Genomic DNA, 22,813 nt, shown 5'->3' with positions numbered 1-22,813 from the left:
CCCGGAGGGGCGGCTGGGCGGGGCTCGTACGTCACCGAGTTCAGACGTCACCGGAGGCGGGCCTTCCCCGGGATTATTTCGGGCCAATAATTTTTTATTGAGCGCCTATTGTGAATCAGGCAGAGTGCGCTAAGCGTTGGAGAAACAGGTGAACGAAGCCGGGACAAGTCATTCTGTGTGTACCGAGTCCAGTGTAGTCTTTGCCCTGGTCCTAGCGGGCGGGTCGTCCATTCCTACTCTACGTTTCTGGAGACCCCGAGATGTGAATGGTTGCGGGCTTTATGCTCTCCCAGAGCCTCGCCTGAGTGCGGATCCCTTGGCTGTAGGGCCACGTTCCTCCTTCCTCTAAACCCTTCCCCCGACCATATAAGGAGAGGCAGCTGCTGGAGGCGTCCCCAGGATCTAAAGATAGCGGCCCCTGCCTCGGACTCCAAACGCCACCGGGCAGCGGGAGCCGCCATGGCACGGTGAGTGTTTCCGGCCGTCCTTTTCCCTGCCCATATTTTCTGGGCGCTCCAGGTTCTGCGAGGTCCCATGGTAACCACAGACCCCAGATATCTGTAACTTTGAGGTGGTGAGGGGAAGTTTGACCTGAATGTTCTCCATAACTCCCTACCTCTCTACTCTAGCACTTTGGATTCTCCCCAGGTTCACCCTCACCGCACACACCCACTCCCGTCACTCCCCTTCCACCCCCTTCTGTCTCATTTAGCTCCACGTTGACAGGGCTGTGGCATAAAACGTCCCTATATTTTCCCCTCCTTCCACCTTTCCCAAATGCCCTCAGTCTTCCCTCTCCCACCCCTATGAAACCCCACCTCAACTCCTCTGCAGGCAGCATGCCCGGACCCTGTGGTACGATAGGCCCAAGTATGTGTTCATGGAGTTTTGTGTTGAGGATAGCACCGATGTCCATGTGCTCATCGAAGACCACCGCATTGTGTTCAGGTAATGGCTCTCCCCGCTGGAGGGCCTGGCTTCCCAGGAGCCTTTTCCTTCTCCTAATGCCCCCACACTCAGCCTGTCACATCTCCTCAGCTGCATTGTCTCCTCAGCTGCAAGAATGCGGATGGAGTGGAGTTGTACAATGAGATTGAGTTCTATGCCAAGGTGAACTCCAAGGTAAGGGTGGGGTGGGAGAGTAAGTTCTGGATGGAAAGGCTGCCCAGGGAAACTGGAGATTCATTCTAAACCTCAGACTCTAAGAATGAAGCTCTCTGCCTGGCAGGACTCCCAGGATAAACGCTCTGGCCGCTCCATTACTTGCTTTGTGAGGAAGTGGAAGGAGAAGGTGGCCTGGCCCCGGCTCACCAAGGAGGATATCAAGGTGGGGAGTGGTCTGCTCTTTCTCCTGTGCTCTCTATGTACCCAGGTACCCAGATTAGGTCTGGGAATCACCCTTGATTCCTTTCGCACCAACACTCAGTGGCTCACCAGGTCCTGCCTATTTGACCTCCTAAATATTCTTGAATCCATTACTTCATCTCTTCCTAATTCAGGCCTCATCGTCGCTGGGTGAGATTTGTTGCATATTTTTGGCCCCACCTCTAATCCATCCTCTGCATTGCTCCCAGCATAGTCTGAGTAAAACACACATTTGACCTTGTCACTCTCCCACTTAAGACCCTTCAGTGGCTTCTTTTCCCCTAAAGGTTGAAAATTGCCTGCTGGCTAGATCTAGCTCTCGAATTTGTTTTAGTAGTCTTCACAGTGTTAAAAATTATTTTGATTGGTTACTGACACTTAAAATTTTTAATTAGTTGCAGAAATTTAAAAATGTGGAGATTTCACCTAAAAATCCAGATTATCAGCTTCTCTTGGAAAATGGAGACTCTGGCTGCACTGGTTTACATTCCCAAATGCCTAGAGTTGGAGCTTTAAATGGGGCATGTGCTCCACCTCACTTTACTCCTTTTCATTATCTCTCTGACTCCTGCAGGCATTTGAGCTTGTAACTTCAATACTTTGGGTTGAAGTCCATGCACCATAGCATGACATATAAGTTCATGACCTGGCTACTCTTCCCTTCTGTAGCCTTATATCCTGTTACTCTCTGCCTCAGACTTCACATTCTAGCCACAGCAAACTGCTTGCAGCTCTTTTGCACATACCAGGCTATTTCTCACCTTTACCTTTGTTCAAGCTGTGCCTTCTTCATGGAAAACCTCCATCACCACTACCTTCGCCACCTAACCCCTGCTCATCCTTCAAGGCCCTGTTACTCCAAGAAGCCTGCATTCCCATAACTCCTGTCTGGGTTCCCATAATATCCTCTACGTAATCCACCACCACACTTTCCATACTGTATTAAAATGATTTATTTACATTTCCCTTCTCCATTTTCTTCTTGATGGCTGGGACTGTATTGAACATTTTTATAATCCTAATGCCAAGCTCAGAATCTGGCCCAAAGTATGTGTTCCATAAATATCTGTTAAATGAATGAGTAACTTCTTTCCCTAAATGTGGCTCTTGGAACATGGGCCTCAAAGGGTTGTCTCTGACCCCAGGGAATGCAGCTTGGTTGACTGCTATGATGCTTTATTATACACTTATCTTTCCAGATGTGTTTTCCCCCTAGTCAATCTGTTCCTGGAGAGCAAGATTTCTATGCTTTTTCATCCCCTACAATACCTGGCATTGTGCTTGACACTTAGTAGGTTTCTGGAAAATCTTTGTGGATGATGATGATGATATGGCAGGCTGGAGGGTGCTTAGTGAAAGGGGTGCTGTTGGGAAGGCTATACCCGCATTGACCCTCTTTCCCCCAAGCATGATCCTATGCACACATCCACATTCTTTTGTGCACTTCTGCTGCTGCCCTCCTAGCATATGTCTCTCTATGCTTCCCTCTTGCAGCCAGTGTGGTTGTCTGTGGACTTTGATAACTGGAGAGACTGGGAAGGAGATGAAGAGGTGGAGCTGGCTCATGTGGAACATTATGCAGAGGTAATGCCATTGTCTGCCCCTCTTGATCATTCTCTGTGTCTGTCTGCACACATTTCTCTGGAGGATTGTCATCAGGGCTAGGCAGAGACATATGAGCTCCCCAGGCAGGCTACTCATTGGTGCTGATATTCTTTACATATTTTGTGCAATGTTTACATTGTAGGGATGAGAGAAATGAATATTCTGTTAGTGAAATTGTATGCATAGATTCACTCACTAATCACAGAGTAGAGCCTGTGTTCTGAAAAAGTTTGACGAAACCTTTTCCTGCTTTTCTGTAATTCTTGTTCTTTCTCCTATTTTTCTTTGTGTGTGTGTTTTTCCTGAGCCAGACAACTTCATGGGAAGCTCAAACTAAGCAGTATAAAAATTCACATCAGGGCCGGCCCCGTGGCTTGGTGGTTAAGTGCGCGCGCTCTGATGCTGGTGGCCCGGGTTCAGATCCCGGGCGCGCACCGAGGCACCACTTCTCCGTCCATCGTGAGGCCGAGTCCCACGTACAGCAACTAGAAGGATGTGCAGCTATGACATACAACTATCTACTGGGGCTTTGGGGGGAAAAAAAAATAAATAAAATCTTTAAAAAAAAAAAAAATTCACATCATAAAATAAATCAATAGTTCCCAATAAATTGCACCCTGCCATATATTATTTGGTTTCAGAATTTCAGCTACTATTTATGCAAATTACAAAACCCTAACAGATGCTAACCTGGGTTAGTAAGGTGGGTACTCTGTGTGTGTTTAAATTTCCTTTTAAAAAGGGGATCAATTTACTTTTCTCCAGCTCATCCCAGTGATGTGGTAGGGACTTTGAAGATAGGGCAGTGGTCTGGCTGGGACCATTCTCCTGTGGTCCATCAATATGCAAGTTGCTCTTCCCTCACCCCTCTTCTCTCTTGTGACTGCTTTTCTCTTCCTACTAGCTTTTGAAGAAGGTCAGCACCAAGAGACCTCCCCCGGCCATGGATGACCTGGAGGTAAGTAAAGCCTACCCCTCAACCCTTCAGTTTCCTTTAGCTCTTATAAGAAACTAGAAAGCTCTTGTCCTAGTCTCTAGCACACAGCAGTTCTCACTGCATGTTAGATGAATTTGAATTTGACACAGGAGGTTGAATGTTCTTCTCTAGGCTTTAGAAAACCCCAGCAAGGTCCTCCTCCCTTCCCTCTCCCCCTCTACTTCTCCATCCCAGCCCTGTTGACCATCTTTACAGCTATAAGGAGCAGTAGCATTAATTGATATTTTGAGACTAAATGATTTATGACACAGTGCTGTTTATTGAGTACTAGTGGTTTATTTTATTTTCCAAAGTTTAAATCCTTTCGTATTAGCCTCCCAAGCAGTTATGTGATTCAGAAAATCACAAAGGAAAACTTGGAGAGCAGGAGGGTGTGAGCAGCATTTGTGAACACAAATGTCCACTCTCTGCAGAGTCTACAGGTGCTTTTGTCTTTTTTTTTCCCTAGGATGATTCTGACAGTGCCGACGCAACAAGTAATTAACTTTCTGTGACAGCAGAGCTGGGGAGGAAGCTGTGACTATCTTCCAGTCACTCTGACAAGCTAGGGCCTGGGTCTTTGTCAGCTCTTTGGCTGTGCACCAGGGTCTTCTGTGATCTCTGAACTTTCCTAAAAGCTCTTTATTAAGGGTCCTCCTTCATCTTTATTTCTTCTTCCTAGGCACTTGACTATGGCCGCTGCATCAGATAGCAGGATAGGAGAGGAGTAGACTGGTGGGGTTTCTGACTTCCTACCACTTGACTGTAATCTCTGCGTTTGGGCCACTCAGCAGGGCTCTCTTAAGTGTTTGAGCACGTGTGTGTATGGCGTACAGCAAAAGGCAAAGAAGCATGTAGATTATAATAAATCTCTAGGAACTGTTCCTTGTCTCTTTCCTTCTTGTACTTCTTCCTGCTGAAGGCAAACCTCTTCTCCCTCTGTAGTTCCTTTCAGGGGAGAAGTAGGGGTCAGAGATTCTGGCCCTCGTTGAGATTGGAAGAAGGAAGATGTTGCGAGCAGGCTTGTAACCAAGCTGGGAGACTTCCCTGTGCCCAGATCTGTGCTCTGATTTCTCAGAGCAGAAACCAGCATTTCACTATATCGCTAATACTGCCACCCCTAGAACCGGCTGGAAACCCACCTCAGCTTCCTACACACTTCAGAAGTCTCTTAACACTTTTAAAGCTGATTGTTACAGTAGTTAATGACCATGTCTGTTTATTCCTCCATCAGTTACCCCATTCATCCACAAACATTTTTTGAGTGCCTAATGTGTACTTAAACTGTGACTTTTTTTTTATTTTATAATTTTATTTATTTATTTTTCCCCCAAAGCCCCAGTAGATAGTTGTATGTCATAGCTGCACCTCCTTCTAGTTGCTGTATGTGGGACGCGGCCTCAGCGCGGCCGGAGAAGCGGTGTGTTGGTGCACGCCCGGGATCTGAACCCGGGCCGCCAGCAGCGGAGCGCGTGCACTTAACCGCTAAGCCACGGGGCGGGCCCTTAAACTGTGACTTAAACAAAATGCAGTACCCAGACTTTTCCCTTGAAGTCATGGTAAAGTATTGAGATTTGTTAAAAAAAATTAAACTTTAAAATCTGTATTAGTAATATATGGACATAGTTTAAAAAATTAAAATAGTATAGAAAGGTATAAAATTTAAAGTAGAATTCGCATGCTCCCAATAGGGGTAACCACTGTTAACAGTTTCTACAATAAATTTATGTATCTATAAATGTATACACACTACACATTATATATGTATCTATAAATGTATACACACTATACATTATATATGTATCTGTAAATGTATACACACTATACATTATAAATTCCATAATACCTATAATTTATATTATATAATTATATAGTTATATGTAATATATAAAACAATATACAACATATATGGAACATATACAGTATCACGTATTGTTTATATATAGTATAATATATATTAAAATTTAATACATATATAAGCAAATGCAGTGTGTGTCTACACAGTTGGAATCATACTATGTACATCTTGCACTCTGCTGTTTTTCACTTAATTGTATTGAAGCTCTTTCCAAATCAGTGTACATAGATCTAACTCTTTTTCCATGGCTACATGGTATTCAGTTTAATACATTTTCCATAATTTAACTGGTTGCTTATTGAGAGACATTTAGGTTGTTTTTAGTCTTTTTCAATTTTCAAACAATGCTACAATGAACGTTAAGAATGTAGATTTTAGGGGCCAGCCCAGTGGCGTAGTGGTCAAGTTCGTGCACTCCGCTTCGGTGGCCTGGGGTTTGCAGGTTCGGCTCCTGAGTGCGGACCTATGCACCACTTATCAAGCCATGCTGTGGCAGGCATCCCACATATAAAGTAGAGGAAGATGGGCACAGATCTTAGCCCAGGGCCAATCTTCCTCAGCAAAAAGAGGAGGATTGGCAACGGATGTTAGCTCAGGGATAGACTTCCTCACACACACACACACACACACACACACACAAAATGTAGATTTTGGGGGCCGGCCCCATGGCCTAGTGGTTGGGTTCAGCATGCTCCACTTTGGTGGCCCGGGTTTGCGAGTTCAGATCCCAGACATGTACCTCCACTACTTGTCAGCCATGCTCTGGTGGTTACCTATGTACAAAATAGAGGAAGATTGGCACAGATATTAGCTCAGGGTGAATCTTCCTCAAGCAAAAAGAGGAAGAATGGTAACAGATGTTAGCTCAGGGCGAATCTTTCTCAGCAAAAAGATAAAAAAAAAAAAATCTAGATCTTTACATATTTGGCAAGAATATCTGTAGGGTAAATTTCTAGAGATGGAATTGCTAGGTCAAAGAGTAGATACTTTTAAACATTTTGATAGCTGTTGCCAAGACGCTCTTAGATGGGCTGGCCCTGTGGCTTAGCGGTTAAGTATGCGCGCTGCACTACTGGCGGCCTGGGTTCAGATCCTGGGCACGCACTGACGCACCGCTTCTCCGGCCATGCTGAGGCGGCATCCCACATACAGCAACTAGAAGGATGTACAACTATGACATACAACTATCTACTGGGGCTTTGGGGAAAAAAAGGAGGAGGATTGGCAATAGATGTTAGCTCAGAGCCGGTCTTCCTCAGCAAAAAGAGGAGCATTAGCACGGATGTTAGCTCAGGGCTGATCTTCCTCACAAAAAAAAAAAAAAAGATGCTCTTAGATGAAATTGCACCAATTCTCACTCCCACTAAGGAGAGTGTTCCATTCTCCAAAGCCTTTTGGATATTTGCCAAGATAAAAAATTGTACCTGGTTTAATTTACTTTTAGTTATGAGGTTGCTTATTGTTTATTTTTATTAGTGAGTCATATTTCTTTTAGTGTGCTCTGTCCATGTCTTTTGCCCATTTTGCTATTGACATTAGTCCTAGAACTTAAAAAAAACTCATAATACAAAGTTATATTTGTATTATGCTTTACAATTTACTAAGTATTTATACATTATCTCATTTAAATTTTTGAACCTCATATCAACTTTATAAAATAATTAGGTCTTTTGTTCATAGGTGATCAAACAGCTCACAATAAGTGGCAGAGTTGGGACTTGAACTTGTATAGCATATGTCCCCTTATCCATAATTCTGAAAACCAACAAGTTCTGAAAACCAACTTAAAAAAAAATTGACACCCAAACTCATTCAGCAGCAAAATCTGATCTAAAATGATGTGAAGCTATTTATAGTCTTTGTTTATTCCATTTAGTGTGCTTATTCCTCAGCATAAATATTAATGCCTTTGATTACATGGTGTTGCTCCTGAGTGCCAAATGGAGCATGTTACATAACATGAGGTATGCTCTGCATTACTGCCTAAAATCTGAAAAAATTGTGCATTCTGAAACATCTGGATTCTTCAAGCTTTTAATTAGTTGATTTAAAAGACCAGAAAAAAGATAATTTTAACTTTTAATCCGTTTAACATTTTAAGGCACTGATTGCAGGTTGTTAACTTCTGTTAACCTCTTTACCTACACTTGTCGGATTCGGTAGCACTAGGCACCTATGGTTATTACGAAGTACTTGAAACATGGCTAGTCCAAACAGATGTGCTTTAAGTGTAAAATCCATACCAGGTTTCCAAAATTTTGTACGGAAAAAAAAAATCTCACTTATGTTTAAATATCCATTACATGATAAAATAATATTCTGGATATATTGATTTAAATAAAATATATTATTAACACGTGGCTTGCATTACATTGCTATTGGGCGGCGCTGCTGTGTAGCCAAGCTAGTATCATCCCCATTTCTACCCGGTGCCCAATTACATACATCCCTGGGGCCAAACGGGACTAAACTAAGTGCTTTGTCAAATTCAGGCTGAAGTCTTGTTTTGTTTTGTCTTCTGGTGCTTTTCAGAGTCTTAAAACAATCGCTAAACACCCCGGAAGGGCTGCAAATCGCGTTTTCAATAAGTTTGGCCAAACCAGACCCCGTTCTTGACCCTCCTGCTTCTGCGCAGAGGCGGGCCCGTAAGGAAGATTGTCCCACGTTGCTCTCCGTCCGCCCCCAGGCGTTTCAGTGTGCGTCCGAGGAGACAGCAGCAATGGCTTTCCGGTGTCAGCGGGACAGCTACGCCCGGGAGGTGCGGCCGGCTGGGCGAGGGACCTGCGGCTGCCGAGCGGATGGGGCGGTGCGGGAGATGGCGCCGCGTGGAGGGAGTGCCGAGCTAGATTCAGTCCCGGTGTGCTGAGGACGTGGGTCGGGGCTCATTCTCTCATCCCTCTCTGCCCAGTTCACCACCACCGTGGTCTCCTGCTGTCCCGCCGAGCTGCAGACAGAGGGAAGCAACGGCAAGAAGGAAGTGCTGAGCGGCTTCCAAGTGGTGCTGGAAGACACGCTGCTTTTCCCCGAGGGCGGGGGCCAGGTACCAGGCTCGTCCCTCAGCCCGACCTCCTCCCAGGAAGCCCCTAATTCCTTTCTGATGCAGTGGAAAATGCTCTCCTGCGCCTCTGTTTCAGCCGTAGTGAATACAGATGAAAGTTAAATTCAGCTCTTTTGTTCATTCAGCAAACATTTATCAACAAGTACTTATCTCGCCATAGCATATGCTAGGTACTATTCCAGGTTCTAAGGATAAGAGGTGAGCAAGACAGTGCCTCTTCATATATGGAATGTTTATTGGAGAACACAGACAAGACCGTGAAGAGAGAAATAAATAGTATACTAGGTCTGATAAGTGTTATAAACAAAAATAAAGTTTGAAGGAAAGAGAGTGATGAGATGCTCTCCTAGGTAGGGGGTAGGTTATTTCATTAGAGATCTAAGTGAAGTAAGGGAGGGAGCCCTTGCAATTATCTAGTGGTACTGGCAGGGAAGGGGGAAGTATTCCAGGCAGGGAGAATGGCAAGGGCAAAGGCCCCTGAGGTAGGAATTAGGGTGTTTGGCAGCGACTGGAAAAGATTCCCATGAGGGGGTTCAAGTGTGATAGATGGGTTACAATAGCACGACAGAGGGCAGACTTATCAGACGGAGTAGGGACTAGGTCCAGTGTGAACGTGGAAGAGGAGGATAACACCACCAAAGGTGGACATTATGGGAGAGGCCTTTCCAGCAGAGATTAACAGCACAGACAAAGGCAGGGAAGCCTGAAGGAATCTGACAATTTTAGTTAACTGCAAGTAGTCCCATATAGTTGGAGCCTGTGGTGCATGTTAATGACAGGCTGGAGATGACTTTGGAAAGGTAAGGGCCAGTTCAGAGAGTTTTTGAAGGATATGTTAAGGTGTGTGGGCTTCATTCAGAAAGAAATGACATGAGAAAACATGTTCAATAAACTTGGTAGTGAGAAAGTTCCGATTTCATATCAATTGTCATCATTATTTCAGTGATTTTCCTAGCATAGAGATTTCCTGATCTGTTGAAGGAAAACCTGTGACCTCAGGTATCCATAGGAGGTCTCGTTTTATTTATTTTTTTTGTGAGGAAGATCAGCCCTGAGCTAACATCCATGCTAATCCTCCTCTTTTTGCTGAGAAAGACCAGCTCTGAGCTAACATCTATTGCCAATCCTCCTCCTCCTTTCCCCCGCTCCCCGCCAAAGCCCCAGTAGATAGTTGTATGTCATAGTTGCACATCCTTCTAGTTGCTGTATGTGGGACGCCGCCTCAGCATGGCCGGAGAAGCGGTGCGCCGGTGCGCGCCTGGGATCCGAACCCGGGCTGCCAATAGTGGAGCGTGCGCACTTAACCGCTAAGCCACGGGGCTGGCCTGAGGTCTCGTTTTAGATGTCACTTCTTTCAGGAAGTCTTCCCTGGTTCCTCAAGACTGTTAGGTCTCTTTCTTTTGAGCTCTAGAACAGTGTACCTTTTCATATTATAGCATGTTGTAGATCACATTGCAATTACCAGTTTGCGTGTCTGTGTTCTTCTCCAGACTCTTAAGTTCCATGAGGGACCACATCTTATTTACATTGTATTCTTGGGCTGACACAGTGTCTTGTAAGTAGTTGGCACTTGATACTTTTTTAAATGAATGAATATTTTTGAATCTAACTCTAGTAGCAGTGCAGAGGATGGAGTGGAGGGAGGGAGGAAAATTCAGATCTTTTTAGAGACTACTGAAAGATAAGACTCTAAGGCAATGAGAGTATGGATTAAGGTTCTTTGGGTTTTACTCAAGTCTTCCTTGCTATAGTTACAATCTCTGTTTTAATTCTGTTCTGAAGAACAAAATATATAGGCGTTCAGGGTGGATAGGACAGAGACAGTCCCTTCATGGAATAAAGTGGACCCACCTCACTTGGCATTGCCTCTTCTTTTCCTTTAGGGAATCTCAAATTCTGGGTCTGTTTCTCACATACTTTCCCTGGAGGGTCTTTGTATCCAGGAGCTAGTGAGCCCTGCCTCCCGCCACTGACTTCCTTTGCTTCTTTCCCCCAGCCTGATGACCATGGTACAATCAATGACATTGCTGTGCTGAGAGTGACCCGCCGGGGGGCCCAGGCTGATCATTTCACACAGACACCCCTGACCCCTGGGAGCGAGGTCCAGGTCCGGGTGGACTGGGAGCGGAGGTTTGATCACATGCAACAGCATTCAGGTAGGTGGGGTGGAGTGGGAGACGTACAGGAGGGCCAGTGGCCATGTATGGGAATGCCACGATGATTGAGATGTGGTTTTTTCTTTTGGAAGAGACGGACATATTCAGAGTCAGCTCTGATTCAGGCAGGATACGATAAATGTTATAAAAGCAATATGAACGATTAAAAGTATTAGAATGACTGCTGGATTTGCGTATTGCCCACTTCCCACGAGATGTCTTTATCTGGGTGTCTCATAGGCTTCTTAAACTCAAAATGTCCAAAATGGAATTAAGAAGCTACCCCCTCCTCCAGACTTGGTCTTCCATTAGCATCCACCCAGATGCTCAAATCCTGGAAATCAGTCCAGTTGCCTCTTTGGGGATAGCCAATCAGTCACCGAGTCCTGTCAGTTTTTCTTCTAAATACTTCTCCACCTCCTTCAACTGTCAATGCAGTCATCCACATCCCAGCTCTCCTTATCTTTGCCCTGGACCTCTGTAGTAGGTCATTTGTGAAATGGCATCCTAAAGCCTCTTGCACAATTCTTGTGAGGATTTTCGATAAAGTATCTCTCAAGAGTATTACCCAGTGCCTGGCAGATCTTCAACGAGGAGAATTTCTGTGATGATATCGTTGTGGGAGCATGTGGCTGTGTAGGCTTCTCACTCTTTTCCTGTCTCTTGCTCTCTCTGCCCAGGGCAGCATCTTATCACAGCAGTTGCCGACCATCTGTTTGGGCTGAAGACAACATCTTGGTGAGCAGGAGGCATAAGCCTAACTGTAGGACATGGGTTCCTGACTGCCAGCTCCTCTCCCAGTAGTGAGTTAGGGAGCAGGAGGATGAAAGAAAGAGTAGTGTTCAAAATCTGCTGTGTTCTCCTGTTCCCCTTGAAGATGGGGTGGTGGGTGACCTTGTGTTTCTTAGGGGAAACATGAGGATGAGAGAAGAGACATCTGCCTTTGCTTAGGAAAGAACATGGAATTTGGAGCCCAGATACCTAGCGGGTGAATCCTGGCTGCATGACCTTGATCATGTTCCTTAATACCCCTCACCTGTAAGATGGAAATGGCAGTCTCTACTTTGCAAGATTTTGTGGGGATTACATAACAGCATTTACACGAATGTTCTTTGTAAACTATAAACTTTCCTGTATTATTATTCTTGTCATCATCAGCATCCTGTGACCACTCTACTTCTTCTGGCAGGGAGTTAGGGCGACTCCGGAGTGTAATTGAGCTGGACAGCCCCTCTGTGACTGCAGAGCAAGTAGCTGCCATTGAGCAGAGTGTCAATGAAAAAATCAGAGATCGGCTGCCTGTGAATGTGCGAGAGCTGAGCCTGGATGATCCTGAGGTGGAGCAGGTGAGGGAGAACCAGTGGGGTGGCTTCTGTAGAATGGCCCTTGGAGGGCTCCTCATTGAAATTCAGACAGCCCTTCTCCTTCCCCTGCATTCCAGGTGAGGGCCCGGGGTTTGCCGGATGATCATGCTGGGCCCATTCGAGTTGTTACCATCAAGAGCGTTGATTCCAACATGTGCTGTGGGACCCACGTGAGCAATCTCAGTGACCTTCAGGTAGGCGAGGAAGGGCTCTTGAATGGTTGGGAGAGGGGGTGTCGGGGCTGGGGGACCACGACAGGCTGGAAGTGAGAGAGGGGGACAATTGAGGAGTCCCAAGTGAAATCACTTCTTTATTGCTTGCAAGCTGGGGGAGGTCTGGGGTCTCCTACCCTCAGGCCCAGCACCCACTGCGGTTTATGCGTGTGTGTGTGTGTGTGTGTGTGTGTTACCCCATTGCCTCATGTAGGTCATTAAAATTCTGGGCACTGAGAAGGGGAAAAAGAACAAAACCAACCTGATATTTCTGGCTGGGAACCGGGTGCTGAAGTGGATGGAGAGAAGTCATGGAACTGAAAAAGCACTGACCTCTCTGCTTAAGTATGCCCCCTCCTATTTCTCCTGTTTCTTAGATCCTGGACACCCCAGAGCTTAGCTCTCCTACCTGTAAGGTAGACAGAATTATCTCTTATCTCTGGGGGGTAAGATGCAATCATAAATGATAAAGCGCTTTGGATAGTAAATCAGATGCACACAAGATGGTTTGTTCCTTTATATCCTCTCCCCAGTTGCCTATGAGGCCTCCTTGGAATGTCCCCAGGTCCCCTTCTGGAGGGAAATACTATCAAGAAGGGCATCATTGATTTACGCCCAACACCAAAAGCAACTGGGGAGCTGGGCAGGTCTCCACAGACCTTTCTCTTGGCAGGTGTGGAGCAGAGGATCACGTGGAAGCAGTGAAAAAGCTACAGAACTCCACCAAGCTCCTGCAGAAGGTGATTTATTCCCTGGAGGGTGGAGAGGGTGTGGGCTCTGCCTGGAGTAGACTCCCCAGACTCAACCTCTCGGCCTAACCAGATGTGTAGTTTGTCAGAGTGGAGAGTGAGGGGAGAATGAAGTAGAGGGAAGCTAGTGCGCCCTCTCATTATCCTTTCTGCCTGTCTGCTGAGTTATGGCATCCATTTCAGAACAACCTGAATCTGCTCAGAGACCTAGCTGTGCACATTGGCCACAGCCTCAGGAACAGCCCAGACTGGGGAGGAGTGGTTGCCTTACACAGGTGAGAGACAAGGCAGGGGGCGTTGGGCTTAGGGCTCAGCTTCTCCCCTGTGTGTTGTGCATGGTGGGAGGTGGGTTGCTCACTGGTATTCTCAAGGCTGAGTAGACCCTAAGAAATGTGTTACCTACTAGATTTCCTGGGTTTGATATAAACATCTGCACTACAATACTGTAACTTTCATTAGCACCTTCCCTCACCTCCTTCACCATCTAATAGATCTCCACTTATCTGGGTGAATCATATTTAAGGGAGACAGAAACAAACGCAAAGCTTGTTATAAACTGCTGAGGCTGAGAAGGATGTTTTGCTGCCCCTCGGCTAGCACTCGCTCTTTTTTGCTAAGGGAGTCTGGGACTTTGCACAAACAGACAGCAGGGAAGCCAGCCTCACGAGGAGGAGTGGGCTTCTTGTGGTTTCCCAGCTGCCACTTTAACCTAGATCTCATGTCCGTGTCCTCTGTTTTAGGAAGGAGGGTGATTCTGAGTTCATGAATATCATTGCCAATGAGATTGGGTCAGAGGTAAGAGGAGCATGAGATTCTCTATCCACCCTGGGTAGAGACCTAAGGGGGGGGCATTAGGTTATGCTGAAGTCCCTCCACATGTACACATGAAGAGTAGGGTACCAGTCGAGCTCTGTTTTAGGTGCCAGGCTAGGTCTGTGGTATGGATCTTTCTGGGGCTGTGACATTTATCAGCTTCTGACCTCCTTTTGTCAGAGCTGGAACTCCTTCAAGCCACCCACATTTATGTGTGCCGAGGGCCTGATTTTAGAAATAAGGGGGTTGGCTAGGCCCTTTGTTTTTTGTTTTTTTTTTAAAGATTTTATTTATGTATTTTTTTCCCCCAAAGCCCTAGTAGATTGTTGTATGTCATAGCTGCACATCCTTCTAGTTGCTGTATGTGGGACGTGGCCTCAGCATGGCCGGAGAAGTGGTGCGTTGGTGCGCGCCCAGGATCCGAACCTCGGGCCACCAGCAGTGGAGCGCGCACACTTAACCGCTAAGCCACAGGGCCAGCCCCTTGGCTAGGCCCTTTGAAGGCCTTCCCTTCCCTTTTCCTTTGCCTCTGGTTTCATCTGCCCCTCTCTGTCCTGACAGTCTGGAGCTTAGTGATTTCTAGGTCTCTCTTTTGCATTTACTCCAAAAACACTTTTTGGAATACCTACTCTGGGCTGAGCGGTGTGTATGTCTCTTTTCATCATTCTGTGTAGAGAGTACTGATTCTCAAGGAGCTCACTGTCTAGTATGGGAGACTAGCATGGATGTTGGCATTTACAGTTTAGGGTGGTGAATGCTAGAGGCGGAGGAGCACATTATCTGAAAGGGTGGGGAGGCTTCAGGGGAGGGAGCCTTGAAGAATACTTAGCGGTCATCAACAGAGAAGGGAGCAAATGCCGCCAGGCAGAGGGAAACAGAGGTTTTGGCAATGGCAGGCACAGGCTGCGAGGGGGGAGGGTGGTTGCCAGGCTACAGAAGTTGGCAGGAGTCAGATTCCTAAAGGCATTTTATGCTTGGTCATGTCAGCAGCTTTCTGCCTCCTTACTGTTCAACCTAAGTTTCTTATAGTCACTCATAGAGTTTCTTGGCCCTGGTGGGCCAGAGTGGAGGGGCTGCATTATCGCCCATCAGGAACCTCGCTTGTGGTTTGGGGGGGAAAATCTGTTGTTTTTCTTTTTTTCTAAGTTGAGATATAGTTGACATATGACATTGTATAAAGTGTACAATGTATTGATTTGATACATTTATATGTTGCAATATGATAAAAAAAAAATCTGTTACTGAGACTGAGGAGAGTACAGGATTTGGGGCTTGACCCACATTCTTAAGTATCAGAACTCATCTCCTTGTTTTGCCTCCTAGGAGACCCTCCTGTTCTTAACCGTGGGTGATGAGAAAGGTGCTGGGCTCTTCCTACTGGCAGGGCCAGCTGAGGCCGTGGAGACCCTGGGGCCCAGGTGATCCTCTGTGGACTGCTTTGCATGGGTGGGAGAGGCTGTAAGCCTAACCTACTAATACAGCCCTTTCCTGATGCAAAGGGCCCGCACATCTGCCGTATCATTTGGATTCACATCACAGGCACGTGAGATGGGCTGAGCAGAAGTAATCATCACCACCATCATTCCCACTTTTACAGATGAGGGACGGCACCTCGTGTGCCTCAGACCTCAGTTACAGTGGCAGAACTGAGACTCAAAGCCAGGTCTTTTGGCTCCAAATCTCATGTGCTTTCTTTTTTTTCATTTAGAAATTGAGATTCGTAAGAGATACATGAATACAGGTGCTGGATTATCAGTAGGCAGATGAAGCAGGTGCTCAAAGAGGCACAAGTTCTTTGGGGAAGAAGAATTGGGATTTTGAAACTAAATCAAAATAGGCGTTGATGCAGTTGTTATGGAAAAATTAGAACTTTGTGGAACTTCTTTACCTTTATGTTATTGTTTATAGTTTGTTATTTTAAGTTAGGTATGGAGGTGTAGTGTCCCATGTTCTTTCTGGCGTTTGGGGTTTTCAAAGACCCGATTGGCTCTGATGAATCTCTGTTCATCATAAAACATTGAAGGAAAACACAATTTAAAGCAGAGGTTCCTGACAGGTAGCCAGATATGGCCTATTGACTGGTTTGGCCAGCATACTATTTTAAACTTTCAAAATTAGTTTCTACATTTTAAAATTACCACTTTTTTACATAGAAATATAGAATTCCAGCTTTTCTCAAAAAAGGAGGGAAAAAAGGCATGCTCTGGCAACGCTGGGCTTACGTTCCCGCGTGGTAGTAGCTTGGAGGAACTGAGTAGTGGCCACCGCCTTCAGACAGGACAGGCTTGTCCGAGTTTCCACAGTCCCCCCTTTCTCTCTCACCCCTAGCTTGCTTCGCTGCTGCTCCCCACAGGCGTTATGTCTGCAGCCCCTACCCCTGGTGTCTGCAGTCCCATACCCCTAGTGTATACTCACCCTGCTCCATGGAGGTTACCATAATTGATCTAACCCATTTCTAGACACTTCTGTTGTTTTCCAGTTATTTACTCTTAGAATAAACATAGTACATGTATCTTTGTGCACACATGCAGGTATTTTTAGTAAGGATTTCTGGAGGCCATTTACTCTTCCTCTGTCTCCCCCTGGCCCTTGGGGAAAGACTTAGGGCTGCCCTTGGTTTTTCTGTGGTTTCTCCTACAAAGACCTCCTCCCTGGCTGTGTCTCTGCTCCCCAGGGTGGCTGAGATCCTGGAAGGCAAAGGAGCCGGGAAGAAAGGCCGCTTTCAGGGCAAGGCCACCAAGATGAGCCGGCGTCCAGAGGTGCAGGCGCTTCTCCAGGACTACATCAGCACGCAGAGCGCCGAGGAGTGAGGATTCGGGCACCTCTCTGGCCTCCTGCCGCTGAGACCAGGCCTCTTGTGACCACAGAAAGAGTCTCTTGGATAATAAAATAGTTTGACTTGAAATGATTCTGGTACCATGTATACCTATGTGACTAATTTACACAGCATAGTCCAGTGTGAAATAAATATCTGTTGGTGAGTAAACGGCTTTCTGATTTGGCCCCTGTTAGGCGTAACTGATGTGAGTGAGTGTTATGTTGACGAGGTGTGCTCATTTATTGAAACCCAGCTGAAAGCTTTTTTCACGCAGAAATACAGCTGCCTGAGGAGACTGCGGGTCAGTCTGGAGGCTCGACCTAGGGCTTAGATTCATGATCTTGTTTTCTTTTCTCTTTTTTTCTTTTTTTTTTTTTAAAGATTTTATTTATTCAGTTTTTTTTCCCCCCAAAGCCCCAGCAGACAGTTGTATGTCATAGGTTCACATCCTTCCAGTTGCTGTACGTGGGACTCGGCCTCACGTTGGACGGAGAAGTGGTGCCTCGGGGCGCCCCCGGGATCCGAACCCAGGCCGCCAGCATCAGAGCGCGCGCACTTAACCGCTAAGCCACGGAGCCGGCCCTCTTTTTTTTTTTTTTTAAAGATTTTATTTATTTTATTTTTTCCCCCCAAAGCCCCAGTGGATAGTTGTATGTCGTAGCTGCACATCCTTCTAGTTGCTGTATGTGGGACTCGGCCTCAGGATGAACGGAGAAGTGGTGCCTCGATGCGCACCCGGGATCCGAACCCGGGCCACCAGCATCGCAGCGCGTGCACTTAACCACCAAGCCACAGGGCCGGCCCTCTTTTTTTCTTATTTCTTTTCCTAGTCCTGTGTTTCAGAACTAAAAAGTATCAGTGACTTTGCAAATAGGTCAAGAAGCCACAAAAATGTACAGTAGAAAGATGCTGCAAGCTTGTTATTGAGACAGAAAAAGATACCATGGAAAACTAACCCAAGGAAAGCCTGGTATAGCATTATTAATATTAGATGAATGAGACTTTAAGAATCACTAGAGATCAAGAGGACATGTCATGATAAAAGGAAGATGAACTAGTTCTAAATGTGCACGTATCTCATAACAGCCTCAAAATACGTAAAGCAGACATTGACAGATCTAAAAGGAGAAAGGGACAAATCCACAGTTGATAGAAGATTTAAACTCATCTTTCAGTAACTGATAGAATAAGAGGAATTTTGTTTTTTGACTTGGGTGCGCTTATATAGGTGTTTGCTTTATAATTATTCATTATAGTCTACATTTATGTTTTATTCCATGAGGTTGTATTTCACAATTTAAGAATACAACTAAAAAAATTGTGGTTCTGTCACTTACCTTGGGAAAGTTACCTTGCCTTTTCAACCTTCAGTTTCCTTACCAGTAAAATGGTGATAATGGCAGTACCCAGTTCCCTGGGGTGTTGTGACATACTCAACTGTAAGTGCTCAAGAAGGCCGCTTTGTGGATTCCCGAGATGACCTAAGAACACGTCATTTTTGATTACTTAGTGTTCTCTTCCTCTTTACCTGCAGATTGGGAAATGATTGCAAATGCAGGAGTAGCTGCCCTCCCACCACCCCTGGGTGAGCCCCCTCCCTGCGCAGTGCTGCTGTGGACGTGGGTGCGTGTGGCCTGTGTGCTTTCCTGAGTTACTTTGGAACCATGATTGAGCCCAGGGAAGGCTTCTTTTGAACCCAGCAGCTACTGGCAAATAGCTTCAGTTTAGGTGTTCATCTCATTGTTCACACAAGGACTTTATTCAGGTAAAATTCCCACACGAGGAAATGTGCTGTTCCTGCTAGAGAAACTGAGGCAGGCAGGGGACATGGCTTCAGAGAATTTTGCTGGAAGGAGTTGAGTGGTCACCTAGTGCAGTGGCTTCCAAACGTGTTTTCTTTTCAATTTAAATGAAAGCAGTTTTCCTTCATGAAGTCTTCCATATAGAAGCCTGATATAGAAATAGATGAAAGATGCGCTGATCTGGTTAGAACAGGGACTGGAGGCTTAGAGTTCTTCAGGCCCTCAGGAAGGCTCTGAGGTGCCTCCATGGAGCCACAGGGCACCATCTGAAAACCACCGATTCAGTGTCACCGCCTGATTTCAAGGAGGTTCAGGGAAGTTAGGTGCCAATGGTACATAATTAGTAATAGCCCCATAGTGCAATAAGCTCCTGAGGTAGTTATTTAAAAAGGTTAACTTCAAATTTAACAAGTAATTTTTAATGTGCCATTCCATTTCAAAATGTAGGCAAATCCCCCTGAACAGCCCTTGCCTTCTTCCTCACAGGGCATGTCAGTCATGATGTTTGGAGTGGTGCTGGTCCTTCAAATCAAACTTACAGTTGGATCCTGGGTCTCCTGATGAAGTTATGTGGTTACATGTGTGTGTGATATCATACTGGTAGAAAGTTCAGGGTACAAATGAATAAAAATGTAGTCTGCAAAACCAGGAAATTTGTGATACTCCTTTCAGTCTTTAAAAGAGGGAACATTTTATCACAAGTTACCTCTTATCTATACACACAATGCCAGGGCTGGCCCGGTGGCGCAGCGGTTAGGTGCATGCACTCTTCTTTGGCAGTCAGGGGTTCGCAGGTTCAGATCCCGGGCACGCACCAATGCACCGCTTGTCAAGCCATGCTGTGGAGGCGTCCCATATAAAGTAGAGGAAGATGGGCACAGATGTTAGCCCAGGGCCAGTCTTCCCCAGCAAAAAGAAGAGGATTGGCAATGGATGTTAGCTCAGGGCTGATGTTCCTCACACACACACATGCACACAATAAATAAAAATAAAAAATAAAATAGCAACAATAAAAAAAAATAAACAGTGCCAATTTTAGGAGCTGTCCAGTACTAATTCCCAATTTTCTTTTTTTTCTTTTTTTTTTTTTTTGTGAGGAAGACTGGCCCTGGGCTAACATCTGTTGCCCATCTTCCTCTTTTTGCTGAGGAAGATTGACCCTGAGCTAACATCTATGCCCATCTTCCTCTATTTTGTATGTGGGACGCCACCACAGCATGGCTTGATGAGCAGTGTGTCGGTCCACGCCCGGGATTCGAACCTGTGATCCCTGGGCCACCGAAGTGGAGCGTGCGAACTTAACCACTACACCACTGGGCTGGCCCTTAATTCCCAATTTTCCAACTAGATTCCAGATCTTTCTAGGACTGTCCTAAGTGAGATCACAAAATCAAAACAGAATTCCAGGCCTGGAAGGAACCTTAGAGATTGACAATCTGATCTGGCAAATGAGGAGATAAACTCTTTTTTTCTTTATTGTGGTAAAATAAACATAATATAAAATTTACCATTTTAACCATTAAAGGAGATAAACTCTTTTTTTTTTTTTAATCCCCCAAAGCCCCAGTAGATAGTTGTATGTCATAGTTGCACATCCTTCCAGCTGCTGTATGTGGGACGTGGCCTCAGCATGGCCCGAGAAGCAGTGAGGTGGTGCGTGCCCGGGATCTGAACCTGGGCCGCCGGTAGCAGAGTGCGCGCGCTTAACCGCTAAGCCACGGGGCCCGCCCAAAGGAGATAAACTCTTTAGTGACTTCTCTAAAGGTATGCCACCAGAGGGTAGAGCCCTGGTAGGAATCTTGTCCCTGAACTTTTGTGTGACCTCTTCCTACCACAGCCTACTGCCTCAAAACTCGAGGTTTTGTAACCCAGGTGACCTTGTACTTGTTCTACAAATAATGCACAAACTCCAGTTACATGTGAGCAATTAAAACAGCTGAGTCAATGATGGGCCCAAATCCGATATTGCCACATACAGTGATAAACATTTAGCCCCTCATTTGGGGAATAAGTTCTCATTGGTGTTGGCAAAAGTTATTCATCTTTATAATTAAGATCTTAAACGGAAATTGACCTTACATTCAGATCCAGCCACAATTAACTTGAGCCAGAACAAATGGTCAAGGCACAGACAGCCAGGATGCAATGACAGAAGAGAAATAAGGAGAAAACTGACACCTAGGGGAGATAAACTGTGGCTGTGGTTGTGGGCAGCTGTTTCTGTATTCTTCTAACCCTGAGAGAAGCATCACTAAATGAGCTTCTGGCTGTAAACATGCTTTAAGGAGAGAGAAGTGAAGTTGCATAGACTGGACCTCTGGGTCAATACAGCTCTGGTGGGCAATCATTTGTTCCTCATGTTTCAAGAGACCTTAAGGAGAGAATGGCAGGTTCTAATCTGTCTTCTCCCAAAGTGAAAGAAGCTGAAACAGCTTGTCTGGTAAGATTGAAAGCCACAAGGCAGCCTACATGGCAGGGACAGGAGTCTGGAGTCAGAGGACTTCAGCTGGATCCAGGAGGCAGATTAGCAGGAGAGCTGGGCTGCAGGTAGGTGGCCAGAAGGAAGAGGAATTTGAGTTTCTGAGGCAAAATTTAGGCATTGATGCTGCATCAGTACGCTGCCTAGGCATCATCAAGAGATTTTTAAAATGTATTTTTTAAGAGCCAGCCCTGATGGCCTAGTGGTTCAAGTTTGGCGTGCTCCACGTTGGTGGCCCGGGGCCTGGTTACCACTCGTCTGTCAGTAGTCATGCTGTGGCGGCGGCTCACCTAGAAGAACTAGAAGGGCCTACAACTCTAATATACAACTATGTACTGGGACTTTGGGGAGGAAAAAAAAAAAGAGAGGAAGATTGGCAATAGATGTTAGCTCAGGGAAAATCTTTCCCAGCAAAAAAATTCCCCCCAAAACCAAAAGAAATTCTTATCTAAAAAGAAAATAAAAAGATGTATTTTATAAAAGTCTTCCCCCAACCCTGCTCTTGAGCCACCCAATTTCCCTTGCCAGAGACAACCACTGTTATGAATTTTTTATGTATCCTCTGGTAGTATTTTTCCATAGGTGTGTACAAATCTCCCCTCTTGTGGCACATACTCACACTCCTCTACTTCTTGCTTTTCTCAGTTAAATGAGTGTCATGTTTTAAGACAAAACCATAGTATAGACGTCATGCAGCACAAAATGGATTCATTGGTGGGAGATGGGGAAGTATTTGCTTCACAGAAGGTTCCTTACTTACGGAAGGACTCAGGCAGATTCCCTTGAACAGAGACCTGTGTGAATTCATTTTCTCATGTGTATGTGAGATCTCCCTCTATCCCTTTATGTTTCTGTTTCATCAGGGTGTCATCAAAACAGCAACGGATTGGAGGCCACCCTTGCTTGCCACCACTCAGGTGGGTTCTGGTCACCTAGACCTAGAGTGACTGCATCATTTATTATCCAAATTTGGGCACTTCTGAGAGTGAACGGGGTGCCCCACACATCACGCCAGCACCAAAGTCACAAACCAGGACTGTCCAAGACAAATCAGGGGGTCTGGTCTCCCTGCTGAGACTCCCTGAGCTTCAGTTTCTTGACCTGAATATGGGGGTGCGAATACGGCATCCTAAGAGAGAAGGAACTTTCTGAAATAACTCAATTAGGAGAATATATAAATGAACAAATTATGTGAAAAACATTAATTAGTTGTATAAACAAAGGGAAAATAAAGTAGCATTTTTTTTTAAATTTTTAAAAAATTTTTTGTTTATTGCAGTAACATTGGTTTATAACATTGTAAAAATTTCAGGTGTACATCATTATACTTCTATTTCTGCATAGATTACATCATGTTCACCACCAAAATACTAATTACAACCCATCACCACACACATGTACCGAATTATCCCTTTCACCCTCCTCCCTCCCCCCTTCCCCTCTGGTAACCACCAATCCAATCTCTGTCTCTATGTGTTTGTTTATTGTTGATATTATCTACTACTTAATGAAGGAAATCACACGGTATTTGACCTTCTCCTGACTTATTTCACTTTGC

The 22,813-nt window shown here is 45.4% G+C and overlaps 2 protein-coding genes across 7 annotated transcripts; both read left to right on the top strand.

Moving 5' to 3' along the window:
* The first annotated feature begins 56 nt into the window (after nucleotides 1–56).
* Nucleotides 57–8,467, top strand: PTGES3L (prostaglandin E synthase 3 like). Of its 4 annotated transcripts, none has more exons than XM_087441253.1 (8): nucleotides 57–467; nucleotides 835–948; nucleotides 1,056–1,122; nucleotides 1,229–1,327; nucleotides 2,860–2,949; nucleotides 3,875–3,928; nucleotides 4,416–4,443; nucleotides 4,892–5,364. In XM_087441253.1, exons 1-8 carry the CDS (start codon nucleotides 460–462, stop codon nucleotides 4,936–4,938), a joined length of 507 nt encoding a protein of 168 aa, XP_087297379.1. In that variant the 5' UTR covers nucleotides 57–459; the 3' UTR covers nucleotides 4,939–5,364. The 4 variants fall into 4 exon arrangements, with proteins under 4 accessions (XP_087297379.1, XP_087297382.1, XP_087297381.1 ...); XM_087441256.1 differs by lacking the exon at nucleotides 4,892–5,364 and adding an exon at nucleotides 8,337–8,467 and having other exon boundaries at nucleotides 59–467; XM_087441255.1 differs by lacking the exon at nucleotides 4,892–5,364 and adding an exon at nucleotides 4,629–4,830 and having other exon boundaries at nucleotides 60–467.
* On the top strand, nucleotides 8,453–17,142 carry AARSD1 (alanyl-tRNA synthetase domain containing 1). Of its 3 annotated transcripts, XM_004434414.3 has the most exons (12): nucleotides 8,453–8,562; nucleotides 8,713–8,844; nucleotides 10,859–11,018; nucleotides 11,699–11,756; nucleotides 12,208–12,364; nucleotides 12,460–12,576; nucleotides 12,809–12,939; nucleotides 13,268–13,334; nucleotides 13,527–13,618; nucleotides 14,084–14,138; nucleotides 15,480–15,574; nucleotides 16,831–17,142. In XM_004434414.3, exons 1-12 carry the CDS (start codon nucleotides 8,524–8,526, stop codon nucleotides 16,964–16,966), a joined length of 1,239 nt encoding a protein of 412 aa, XP_004434471.2. In that variant the 5' UTR covers nucleotides 8,453–8,523; the 3' UTR covers nucleotides 16,967–17,142. The 3 variants fall into 3 exon arrangements, with proteins under 3 accessions (XP_004434471.2, XP_087297363.1, XP_087297362.1); XM_087441237.1 differs by lacking the exon at nucleotides 15,480–15,574; XM_087441236.1 differs by lacking the exons at nucleotides 14,084–14,138; nucleotides 15,480–15,574.
* Nucleotides 17,143–22,813: the final 5,671 nt, after the last annotated feature.

This window comes from Ceratotherium simum, chromosome 16 (genome assembly GCF_057802395.1).
Source record: "Ceratotherium simum simum isolate JZ-2026a chromosome 16, ASM5780239v1, whole genome shotgun sequence".
NCBI classification, from domain to species: Eukaryota; Metazoa; Chordata; class Mammalia; order Perissodactyla; family Rhinocerotidae; genus Ceratotherium; species Ceratotherium simum.
Note: the sequence above shows the minus strand (reverse complement) of the source record. Positions and strands in the feature narration are given on the sequence as shown.